Source organism: Rhinolophus ferrumequinum, chromosome 9 (genome assembly GCF_004115265.2).
Source record: "Rhinolophus ferrumequinum isolate MPI-CBG mRhiFer1 chromosome 9, mRhiFer1_v1.p, whole genome shotgun sequence".
NCBI classification, from domain to species: Eukaryota; Metazoa; Chordata; class Mammalia; order Chiroptera; family Rhinolophidae; genus Rhinolophus; species Rhinolophus ferrumequinum.
The window spans coordinates 17,732,940-17,745,544 of record NC_046292.1 but is presented as its reverse complement, the minus strand read 5'-3'; the positions used below and the strand labels follow the sequence as shown (position 1 = coordinate 17,745,544).

At 44.4% G+C, this 12,605-nt stretch overlaps 1 protein-coding gene across 3 annotated transcripts; it reads left to right on the top strand.

Moving 5' to 3' along the window:
• The first annotated feature begins 4,644 nt into the window (after window positions 1–4,644).
• STMN1 (stathmin 1) lies at window positions 4,645–11,462 on the top strand. 3 transcript variants are annotated; one of them, XM_033115292.1, is made up of 5 exons: window positions 4,645–4,728; window positions 6,328–6,400; window positions 6,898–7,070; window positions 9,435–9,626; window positions 10,494–11,462. In XM_033115292.1, the coding sequence occupies exons 2-5, from the start codon at window positions 6,388–6,390 to the stop codon at window positions 10,563–10,565; spliced, it is 450 nt and encodes a 149-aa protein (XP_032971183.1). In that variant the 5' UTR covers window positions 4,645–4,728; window positions 6,328–6,387; the 3' UTR covers window positions 10,566–11,462. The 3 variants fall into 3 exon arrangements, with proteins under 3 accessions (XP_032971183.1, XP_032971185.1, XP_032971184.1); XM_033115294.1 differs by lacking the exon at window positions 4,645–4,728 and adding an exon at window positions 5,643–5,790; XM_033115293.1 differs by lacking the exon at window positions 4,645–4,728 and adding an exon at window positions 5,856–5,922.
• Window positions 11,463–12,605: the final 1,143 nt, after the last annotated feature.

Below are 12,605 nucleotides of genomic sequence, written 5' to 3'. Positions count from 1 at the left end.
GTTTTATCCTTCTGCCTTGACAAATGTATCTCCATAATAACCTAGAAAGCTGAGAATTCTGGGATTCCTTGGTGTTAAGAGTTCAAGAGAGTGATGGGAGCCCAAGAGGCAAATGGGAAGTTATCCTCATAAAAGCAATCATTAGAAGGAAGCATGGATTTAGATAAAAGGGATTAGGGTTAGAACGGAGTGAGAAGACTTGCAGAGGCAGCGACATCTTTGTCCCAATCCACTCACACATTTCACATCTGTGCCCTCTACCACATTTCACTGACTCAAAAATGTCACTGATTTTGAAGACATACCAGTATTTTAGATACCACTAAGACACTATGCTGTCAATAATTACAACGTGCTATTTATTGACGTATGAGGCACAACTGATCTCAAAGATACAAAAAATGTGAGAGAAAAATACATCTTAGAATGAATTAAATAACATGTATGCCAGGTACTGTGTCAGGCTTCATGGGAGGGGAGTGGGATACAGCTATGAAAAAGACCTTGCCTTCAAAAAGCTTCCAATCTCATAGCAATACCTACAGACACTTTTACCGCAAGACTGAGTGAAAGAAGTGCTCCAGTGCAGGCTGCAGCGCTGTTGTGAGATCAGCTGCTGCTTGTCAAGTATTTATAGGAGTTATTAACACAGACAGAATTGACAGCCATATCTTTCTTGGGATTTCTAGTCCTCCCCCTCCTTTTCCCTGATGCTTGAAATTTCTAGGGACAAAGCCTTCCCATCCATTTTTGAATGAATGGAGATAATGAATTAAAGCGCCACATGGTGAGTGTTGAACTGATACAACTCCTATGGAAGGCAATTTGGAACCATCCAAATCACAAATGCATTTGTCCTTTGACCTTGCAGTACCACTCTAGGAATATATCTTGCAGGCATCGTCATCCACGTGGAAAATGCCAAGTATACAAGGTTATTCATTACAGCATTGTTTGAAATAGCAAATAATTGGGAACAACCTAAGTGTCATGGACACGGCCTGGTTAACTAGGTTATGGAACATTTATTCATTCATACAGTAGATTCCAGGTCAAGGAAATGCTGGATGTATGAACAGCTCCCTATAGGAAGAGATCCCTGACATGTATTGTTGAGTGAAAAAATGCTAAGCGCCCAACAGTTACAGTAGACTACCATTTGTATTATAAAGGGGAATAGAAGTAGGAAGAGGAATACATATCTACAAATTAGTTTGTGTACATATGAAGAAACTCCAGGATTCACAGTAGCTGATAACAGTGGTCATGCTGGGGGAGGGGTAGGTATTGAATTTGGCAGGTGGGGAACGAGAAGGGAGGAGGACTTTTTTTACTTTATTTCTAAACTATGTGAATGTGTTATCTATTCAAGATGTTAAATTCATTGAATTTTTAAAAATACCCCATGGGAAGAGTTAACCCAGTGACTATGATTCCCATCAAAGGGTGAAAGTCTACTATTCATTCATTCATTCATTCATTCATTCAATAACCTATAGCAATCAAGAAACTTCTCTTGATGAGAGTTAACAAGTGTTAGGCACTTACGATATACCAGGCATTGTGCTGAGACCTGTCATACACATGACCTCACTTAATCCTCACCACAACTCTGTGGTACGGGTGTCTAGCATTACAGAAAAGGAAGCTGCGGGTGAAAGAGCTGGTTCTTGTCTAAAGTCACCTGCTAACATCCAGGCTCCACCATCCTGGGCCAGCCCCGGTTCTGGGCACTAGGGATACCAAGCCAAAGACACAACCCCTGCCTTCTTGGACTCTAATGAGGGAGCCAGGCGTGTAAAATGGCAGATTCACAGACAGCATTTGAACAGAGAAAGAAGTGTTAAAACATGATGCTAAGGAATAGGGGACAAAGGGAACAGAGAGGCTGAGACAAGAGGAAAACCTCTCCCACGACATCCTTTTGCCAAGGACAGACCCTGCAAGCAGCAGTGGCACTCTGCGGCGTCTATGTGGGAGCCAACCCCTGCAGCCTCAGAACCAACAATGAACAAAGGCTGCCAGTGCTCTGTAAGAACAGAGATCTGACAACAGCCCGGCTCGTTTGATCGGTGTAGACATCCCTTCTGGACTTTGAAGCCTGAAGTACTCTCTTGTAGCTGTCTACACAGATCAAATAAGCTGGATAGCTGCCATATCTTGACTTCACTTTGTACTAATCCATAGTTACAGCTAGCGCCAGAGCAATCCGACCAAACCATCTGAGCAGAGGCAAAAATAATTCTCATGGGCAAAGATAGTGCTAAGATGGGAACATTAACTCCTTGCTGCCACTTCAGGAGGGAGTGGATTTGAAGTTGGTTTTAGGAAGCTTCCAAGAACGGAGCTTGGAAGCAGCGCTTCTGTCCCTCTCCACAATGAACTGGCAAAGCTCTTTTCTCTCCTGACAGCTGAAAGATCTTCCTGGTCCAGGGCTCATATATGAACACCCATAAGAGTTGACAATAAATAGCCATGGTCTGGCTCTCAGAAAGGCAACCCTACCCTAAAGAACAGGAATCACCCCACCCCACGAGCACCTTTTCATTCACAGGATCATTCTAGGGGAAACCTTACCCCAACCCTCTCATTCCTCAAGCAGCCGTGAGGAGCTCAAGAAATCCTGTCACTAAGACTGGCAGGACCAGGCATCTAACAACCCAGAAACTAAGAGGCATCATTAGAAAAGATTAAAAATCTCTGCGAGTTCTAACATCTTCGTTCCTAGCTGTGGTTTCCATGGAAATAGACATTTGCTCTAGGGAAAAAGAAAAGGTGGGGGCAAGTAAGTGTAAGTGTTTTAAAATAATCAGTGTTTTGAAAGATTAATTTTTTTCCTTGTCACAACATTCATAGTCAGAAATGTGAGATTTTTTGCGTGGCAATTTCTTGTCTTAAGAAAAAAATGCATCACATGGGTGGGACCTTCCTCTGCAAACCTCCAGATCAAGTACAAAGACTTCAAGATAAAGGCTGGTTCAGTGGCTAATAGACCTCTTGGCCTTGGGTTCCTTGCTTATTTGTGCTGCCTGCCAACCTGTCATTTTTCAGAGAGGTCTGCTCCCCACATCTATCACTCCTATCCAGCTTGTTGAATGATTTCTGAGATTTTGCTTAGAAAATTGACAGATGGAAACACCTGGCCAGTTCGTGGCTAAGTTTGGTCTGGGAGGGAGAAGCCTTTCAGGGCTCAGAATCTGAGTCATTCCTGGTCCATGCCAAGGGAAAATCACTTAGATTGGGGGTGGGGGAGAAGCTGACCCCACACAAGGGTGATTGTTGGAGAAAATGCTGCAACAAGCATATTTCAGGCAACAACAGCACACTGCTAATTGTTTGCTTTGTGTGTGTGTCTGCTGCCTGTGTGATCCAGTTTTCCTTGTCTCAGACACCTATTCATTGTATTTATGTCTAGCACATCCCTAGTGACTAGCTGAAGAGTCTTTTTAAATTAAGACTGTTGTTTCAGCAGAGTTGGTCATACTTGTTTTTGGGTTTGGGGAGATGGAGCCCATTGATTAAAAAATTAAGGTGTCCTTCTGCCCAGTCAGGATCTCAAAGCAGGTGCATTGGTGTAATGACCACCCACCACCTGCCGAACAGCCTCCCTGGTCAGGGGAATGGGAGGAGGAGCCTGGGAACCATATTCATTTTACTCCTTGCCCTGGGGCTTTTTTTGTGGGAAAAGGGAGGACAGTCCTTCTGATAGCCAAGGTCAGCCCAATTTCCTTTGTGCTTCTGCTGTGCTGTGATCTATCCAGGCCAAGAGGAATGTTGACCTTCTGGCTCCTTTTGTCTTGATTCTTAAAAAGGGCCCAGCACCACTCTGGGGAGCACGTGCTCTGAGAACAAAAGCAACACTTAACTGCAGTCGGTGTAGTTAGAACTGCTATTGCTCTTCCTTCCCGATCATCAGGCCAAAGACTAGGCAGAACAGATGGAGTCTGCATTTAAGCCGAGTGCCTGTTGGACCAAAGAAGATCAAATTCCAGAGCCTTATGCTTTCTCCCCACAGGTTTCTGGTCACCAGCTCCGGGATCCTAGCGAGAACGCACACAGTGAGGAACGGGCCACGCCCGTGATCTGATTTAGGATTGAGTGGGTTAAGGATTATGATGATGTCACAATACAGGTGACATGCGAGTGTCGAGGTACGGAGCCGGGTGCAGGGAGCCTTACAGGGGCATATAGTGGCATTGTCCTGTCACTAGGGCTTCGGCGTTTTAGGTGGCGGCACGGGGTGGTACACAGCTGGGACACTGCGCAGTCCCAGTATTGCCCTTTTGGCGATGCGAGTCAAATGGCTCACCCGAGGTGGAGTCCAGGCGGCCACCCTCTGAGAGGTAGGGAGGGATCCCACCCCTCCCCGCCCCGCCCCGCCTTTTTAGGGATGGGAGAGCTGGTTCAGATCCAGGCCAGGGGCTACGGCAACGCCCTCTTTCGCGGCTATACAACCGCCCCGGCTCCGGGCTCACACCTGGGGAGGACCCCAAACGCCCCCACCCCTCGCATTGTCCTTTCCCTCCAGCCTAGACTACACTTCCCGAGGTGCTCCGGGGTCCACATGGGCGGGGCCCACTTGGACTGTGGGGGGAGGGACCGGCACGTGCCGTCGCTCTCAGCCAATGCAGAACCCTGCAGGGAGGTCACGTGCCGCTGTTTGGCGCTTTTGTGCGCGCCCGGGTCTGTTGGTGCTCAGAGTGTGGCCAGGCGGCTCGGATTGAGCAGGTAGGTGCGGATCTCTATGAGGAGGCGGTGGGCTGCGAGAGGGACGCGGCCGGCAGGAGGGGCCAAGCCTTGGCAGTGGCCCCCCGCTGGAGGGCGGCAGGCGGGGCTGCGGGCCCCAGAGAGGCTGGAGGGCGGGGGTCGCTCTGCTTTGTGTGTGGCTCAGGCGGAGCCTGGGCTTTGTCCCTGTTCCCTGGGGGCGCGGCTGTTGTGGGGAGGGGGCGCGGCCAACTGAGCGAGCCCAGGGCGTTAGCCCCGGGGTGCCGTCGAGTAGACAATAGGGGGCGTGGGCCCTCATTTCCCTCCCCCGCCCCCTGAAGGCGCGACCCCGCTGGGGTCCCCATTGTTTGATGGGGCGGCGCAGCGCCCCCAGGGTGCTGCGGTTTTAGGGCCAGCCTGCGCACGGCTCGGGCTGCGCCCCTTCCCCGCGATCGCCCTCACCCTGACTGTGGGGCCGCGCCCGAGAGGCTAACACCTCACGAGGGCTCTCCTGCCCTTGTGGCTGGGGCCATGGACAGCTGCGTGGCGATGGCTGGGTGTGAGCGAAGGAATTAGGTGGCGAGCCGATGGGGGCGCTACCCCACGGCCAGTTCCCGAGTTGCAGTGGGGGTGGGGGTGGCCTCGAGGTGTTTTTGGCGGGAGTTGGGGGGCGTCCGGAGTGAGCCCAAGAAAGGCGGAGTTACTCGGGTAGGACCGTTAGCCCCGCCCATCCCCCCTTCCCACGCGCGCGGGCTCCGGGTGTTGTGAGTTCGCGGAGATTCGAAAAGGCGCGGGGAGGAAAGGGGCGGGGCCAGGGTCCGGAGCGCAGGGCGTGCTCTGGTTGGCCAAGGGCGGCCTGCCTTTTCCTGGCCTTGACCAGGGCCACGCCCATCCTGGGTCCAGTGCTGCGTCTGATGCTTAGATCATTTCGCTGCCTCTGATTCTGATTTCCAGCTGTTGAGAACCTGTAAACCTACGTTTTTGATACTAGCCTGGGTTCTACAAGAATCGTGACCTTAAAAAAAATCAAGACAGATGTAGACTTTTTCATGACATAAGGCAGCAAATACAACCTAAAATCTAGAGGTTCGTAAAACTAATTTTGCCCGCTGTTGGACTAGGAGCTTTAGCCCCAAGGACAATAGAAGTTCAACATTATTGTTTAGTGTTAGCTTGGATGTTTTGTTTTCCACCATGGCGGACACAGACAAAGCAAGGGTGGGTATTTCATTTGCACAATGAATTGTAGGCAGTATTAAGATGGCTCCGGTCTTACTGTTGAGTTGAATCTGGAATATCTGCTGTTTGGAGGAAAAAATTTAGAGTTGATTGGGGAGAAAAAAATATTGTGACTTAACCTTGTCTAATTTTTAAAATCCAAGAGTTGTTTTTTTGAACAGGCAAGCTCAGTTAATTTTCTGCAACCAATTTTTTATTCACTTCAAATTTCCCAATGTTTGTATTTTATAGATTTTTATAATTTTCTAGTTAATGATGTCTTATTTAATTTCACCGCAGTGATTTTTCTGACATTGATTTATGTCGATGCGATTTGAGGTCCCTTTGGATTGATGACATAGAAATGCAAAGAAATTGATGCATGCTTTTGAAAATTATTTTCAGGGTTTTCCTTGCCAGTGGATTGTGTAGAATACACTGCCTGTCTCTTGTCTTCTGTTCACCATGGCTTCTTCTGGTAGGTAAACTATTTGGAAAAGCTGAAATTGTGATGGGCTTATGATTGTAGAATAGGAGATAGCTGACGTCTTAAGCCGTTAATTTGGCACTTGTGTTTTTGTCCCATCAAAACTATTTTATAAATCAAAGAATAATTAAAGAAGAAAAAATGGTTATCACTTGAACATACTGAGAGCTCATAATTCTTTCATTATTAGATGATTTGACTTGAACTGAAGCAAAATTGGGGAGTTTTACACAAGTCTTTCTTTTGTTCATGAAAGTAATTGTCAAATACTGATGTTTCAGAATGGTATTTATTAATCCCAAAATGTTGAACTTTGTTTTTCTGGGAGGTGGTATTTACATAATAATTTCTTGCTCGCAAACACAGCTTCGTCAGTCCTAATTCTATGCATTCAATTGATTTGGTTTTTAGAAAATTTTAGAATAGTTTATTAGAATAGGAAAAACCCCATTTTTCTGAATATGTTATAAATATATGATCAAATCTAGATATCCAGGTGAAAGAACTGGAGAAGCGTGCCTCAGGCCAGGCTTTTGAGCTGATTCTCAGCCCTCGATCAAAAGAATCCGTCCCAGAATTCCCCCTTTCTCCTCCAAAGAAGAAGGATCTTTCTCTGGAGGAAATTCAGAAGAAATTAGAAGCTGCAGAAGAAAGGCGCAAGGTAAACATCACAATTCACAGGAAACAGGATATTTATTAATGTAATGTGGCAAACCAGTTTTGTTTCCGTAACAGAAGGAAAACAGAATTATAGCTAGACTGTGATTATAACTACATGAAAATTACATATGCCAGTGACTGGAAGAAAATACTATCATTTATTGAGCTCCTATTATGTATCAACTTTATTATATTTTTCTCCTATAATACAACGACTCTAAAGGGTGGGTATTATCCAAGATACTGAGACTAGAAAATGGTCTTGGGAATGTTAAATCATTTTCCCAAGTCATATAACTAGTGAGTCTTGGAGCCGCAATTCAAGCCTAGGTCTGTCTGAAACCAAACTTCATGCTTCTCATGGTTTCTTTTTTTTTTTTTTTTTTTTTTTTTTTTTTTTTTATAACTTTTTTTTTTTTAATTGGGGGAAAGAGAACAGGACTTTATTGGGGAACAGTGTGCACTTCCAGGCCTTTTTTCCAAGTCAAGTTGTTGTCCTTTCAGTCTTAGTTGTGGAGGGTGCAGCTCAGCTCCAGGTCCAGTTGCCGTTTTTTTCTAGTTGCAGGGGGCGCAGCCCACCATCCCTTGAGGGGTCGAACTGGCAACCTTGTGGTTGAGAGGACGTGCTCCAAGCTCCAACCAACTGAGCCATCCGGGAGGCAGCTCAGCTCAAGGTGTCATGTTCAATTTTAGTTGCAGGGGGCGCTGCCCACCATCCCTTGCAGGAGTTGAACTGGCAACCTTGTGGTTGAGAGCCCACTGGCCCATGTGGGAATCGAACCGGCAGCCTTCGGAGTTAGGAGCACGGAGCTCTAACCGCCTGAGCCACCGGGCCGGCCCTCTCATGGTTTCTTTTTGAAAAATAGGTTGTTGATAGGTTGTTTTTTCAGTTTCTTTGTTTTTTTTTGTGTTTTTTTTTTTTTTTTTTGTCTCTTTAGATTTGGGGGGGTTCTTTTGGTTTGTGTGTATGCCTGTGTAGTTTTTTTGGTTTTGTTTTTTTGAGACCTGTACAATAAAAACATTTTAAATTGTTAGTAATGTGATTATGTTGCTCAGCTGATAGACTGGTGTTGTGGCAGCTTTTATCTAAGCAATTCTATTATAAAGTAGCCACCTTTAAAAAGAACTAACCAGAAAAATCAAATATTAATATGCTTGTTACAGAAAAATTGGGAACCACAGAAGTTTATAAATAGGAAATTAAGAGTATTCATTAGCCTACTTCCTAAAAATAATCATTAACATTTTGATGTATTTCCTTCCATTCAACAGTATTCTATGCATTATGAATTTTATGTAAATTCCCCTTTGATCTCCCTTTCCAACAACCCTGATTGGTGTGAATGGGTTTAATTTTAAAATCAGGGAAACTAAAGCACAAAAAGGTGAAGTAGTAACCTGCCCCCAACCGACACAACTAGTGCAATTTGAAGTCTAGTACATTTAACCACACACATACACATAGAGGCCCCTTTTGTAGCTGCTGTAGCATGTGCTATGCACCTTTCAGTGCCACAGTTGTATATATGTTCACTGATCCACTATCAACACTGTGAAGCATTTCCCCAGGAAGAGGCAGTATTGGCAGTGGTGCATTGTCATGGAAGAGACGCAGCTGAAAACTGGACAGTTTTTAGGAATAAACGCTGGTCCTGTAGCCATTAGCCAGTGCTTTACATAGTAACTGGCTAAGTATAGGGAACCTCTTACCATGGCTGAGATTTTGCAGAAGAGAATTAAGAGAACCGGTGGCAGATGTTCTGTTTCTTTCCTGCAAGTAAATACTTCCAGACACATCGGAATCTGTTTAGTAACGAGGTGTTATTGAGTGTTGAAGGAGGCACCCCATGGTAATAGAGCTCCAGTGGTCTGGAAGTTAATGCAGCTTCCACAGAGAGAAGCTAGTAAGCTTTTCTTTGAAACAAATCCTTCTGGCTTAAATAGTAATCTGGAGGCTGTAATTTTCTATTCATGTATTTTATCAGCATGGTTACAGTTTTTTTACAATGAGCTTTGAATAACGGAAGTTCTTTATGATAAAGTTCCATTCCTAAGTGCATATCACTCAAGGCACCTTGATACCATTAAGCAGTAAATCTTATAAGGATTTCCTTAAGGGATAATTGGGCAAGAATTTCAGAACAAACATGGGCAGTTTCCCCAAGTAAATACAAACACTAAAAAAAGAGTATGATTTTCACAGTATTTAGATACAGGTAATTCAGGTCCTGACTCCAGTATTATTTAAAGAGTTCTAATATCCTGCCTCTTTTCAACCCTCCCAATTAATCGTTTATTTTGTAACTTGAAAGTAATGCAGAATACATTGCGGAGAGCCTACCTAGCCTGGTAACCTTCTCTTTAGTCCCATGAAGCTGAGGTCCTGAAACAGCTTGCTGAGAAACGAGAGCACGAGAAAGAAGTGCTTCAGAAAGCGATCGAAGAGAACAACAACTTCAGCAAAATGGCAGAGGAGAAATTGACCCACAAAATGGAAGCCAATAAAGAGAATCGGGAGGCACAAATGGCTGCCAAACTGGAGCGTTTGCGAGAGAAGGTCAGTGTCTCAGCCCTGCTCTGAGAAGGGTTAAGCATGTGAGGTTTCATGCACCAACGAAGTGGCTTCAACTAATTGCCTTGATCAAAGGTGTTTGGTGTCTTTGTCATCAGGCTTGGGGCTTAACATGGTCAATGAGAGGTATCTTATTTGGAACACTCAATAATTTCCAGCATAATTGCATTTTATTTGGAAGAGCAATCGAAGGCTCAGTTAGATTCCTTGTGTGATCCAGGAAATACAGATTATGTCTTAGAACTCTTCATATGTGATTCCCATAATAACTGATGATACAGTCGTCCTCCCATATCTGTGTGGGATGTGTTCCAAGACCCCCAGTGGATGTCCGAAACCACAGTGCCGAACCCCATACGTATACACTGTTGTTTCCTGTACATACAGACCTATGGTCAAGTTTACAGCTTCTCTTTGGCAGATTGCCAGCATCACTATTGTGCTTTGGGGTCATTATTAAGTAAAATAAGGGTGACTTCAACACAAGCACTCTGATACCGAGACAGTTGATCTGATAACTGAGACAGTTACTAAGTGAGTGACAGGCAGGTAATGCAGTCTGGATACCAGGATAACTTATGTGCCCAGCGGGACAGCCTGAGATTTTACCCCACTACTCAGATTGGCATGCAATTTAAAACTTAAACGAAATGTTTATTGCTCGAATTTTCCATTTAATATTTTTAGACCACAGTTAACTGAAATCATGGGAAGCAAAACCATGGATATGGGGAGGCTATTGTATATATAATATTATTTCACAGGTAGTGTACTGACGCTGTGTTGGGCCTTTTTTGGGAGTGTGACTTGGCAGGCTGCTCTATTGGACTGATAATATACTATTTCTTACAGGACAAGCACATTGAAGAAGTACGGAAGAACAAAGAATCCAAAGATCCTGCTGACGAGACTGAAGCTGACTAATTTGTTTTGAGAACTGACTTTCTCCCCCTCCCCTTCCTAAATATCCAAAGACTGTACTGGCCAGTGTCATTTTATTTTTGCCCTCCTGACAAATGTTCTAGAAGCTGATGTAGGACTATAGGTAGATCCAGATTGTATGATGTTGTTTTAGGGGCTAAAGGGGAGAAACTAAAAGTGTTTTACTCTTTTTCTAAAGTGTTGAAGTCTTTCTAATGTAGCTATTTTTTCTTGTTGCATCTTTTCTACTTCAGTACACTTGGTGTACTGGGTCAATGGCTAGTACTGTATTGGCTCTGTGGAAACATGGTTGTGAAAAGAGTATGTAGTGGCTTCTTTCAAACTTAGATGCTGAATTATCTGTTCACTTTTAAATTCCAGTTCTGTCCCAATCTTACCAGATGCTACTGTACTTGAATGGTTAATAAAACTGCACAGTGCTGTTGGTGCCAGTAGCTTCTTTCTATCCAGGGAGTACATTGTCCAGTGACAGAGGCCCTCCTGGCTGATGCTCCAGGTGGGGCCTTTGGACTGGCGGGAATACCCAGCATGCGTAGCACTGCAAGTTCTCTGCCCTCGAGTTGTTTGTATTGTCTTCTTCCACAATCATCACTTTGTTGTCATGCCTTGGCCCAGATAGCTGTTATGATAGTCTGTCAGATGTTTATTTGCAAACAAGCATTTTTTTGTTCCTGTGGCCCTGTTAAAAAGACAGATTCAAAGCACAAATGGTGTTTCTAGAGACCAGTTTAGAGGAAATCTGAAGATCGTAGTTAAAAATATTTGACAATTCCATGTTATAGCTGGGGATGGGGCATGTCCTAATACTTTCCTGCCGTAGAAGCTACGACTCAAGAATGGGAATATTAAAATAATAAAAGTTGCTATGCCCCTGTAGCAGCTCCTGGGAAGTGATAAGAGGACCTTATTTTGCAGAGCAGCATTTGACTTGGGTGTTTAGGGTTGGCAGTTACATCATCTTGTTTCCCAGAGGTTATAATGTTCACCCATTGTCAGAGCATTGCCTCACTTCGAAGAAAGCCTTTGGCAGCTTTCCTAGGGTATTTGGGAAATAGCCTTAATTGCATATGATTATTTGCTTCTCAGACATCTGTATAAAAGCACTTGGGAGGCACATACCAATAGTGAAAGTGTTTGCAGAATGACTGCTGCTACTAGGTGTTTGTGCCTCTGCAGCCTTGCCTTTATCTTGATTGGGGTTTCACCCAACACATTAAGGATAATAATAGCCTCTTTCAGTCTTCCACCTATATTTTAGGATTAAATGAGTTTGTGTATAGAAAGCTTAGACCTGTGTTTAGTATGTATTGAGCATTATACATAAATAATGACAACTATTTTCATCCAGAGGTGAGAGAGTGAGTTAAGTTTATACTCTTGAGTTGGAAATGGTTATGCAGCTTTTGTGTGCTTTGAATTGATTTATAAATGAGATCAAGATAATCAATTGTTGGAAATTCTGAAAAATGGAATTTAAAGAGTTATGGCCATGTGGAGCCAAGGAACAAGATAGTAGTTTAGTATAACAATAGGTTCAGGCAATATCTAAACATAGAGGTCAAGGTGAGGCTTGTGTGCAGGAACTCAGCCTTAGATCCTCAGTCTCTGGCACCCGGCAGGTGTTAGAAGCTTGCATGGGTGAGATGGTGCCTACAGGAATCTTAAAAACACCAGTTCTGAGTAGCTGGGGTATAACGATGGCCTGAAGATGGAAATTTGGAGTAATGATAGTAGGTGTCCTACAGATGGCAGTAGCTTTTCACATAGGACATGTAGGGAAGGTATCAGGTTGGGGATGGGGGAGAGCAAGAAAAGGGACAAGCTGGGCTTGAGGGAGGATCGTCCTAGGTCTATTTTTTCCAAGATAAAATGAGAAGATTGCTCTAGGTTAGTTAACTATCTTCCACTTCAAAATTCTTTGCATATCACTTGGAGGGGAGGAGGAGTGGTGAGTTCCGGTGGGTTTCTGGGAAGTGCATCTGCCTTCCTGGGCCTGCGTGTTCTCGCTCCTATCCTCAAGAG

Excerpts from the sequence above, each read along its gene's own strand:
- STMN1 (XM_033115292.1), top strand. Across the intron at positions 7,071-9,434 it reads CTGCAGAAGAAAGGCGCAAG|TCCCATGAAGCTGAGGTCCT; the intron begins GTAAACATCACA and ends CCTTCTCTTTAG. Across the intron at positions 9,627-10,493 it reads TGGAGCGTTTGCGAGAGAAG|GACAAGCACATTGAAGAAGT; the intron begins GTCAGTGTCTCA and ends TATTTCTTACAG.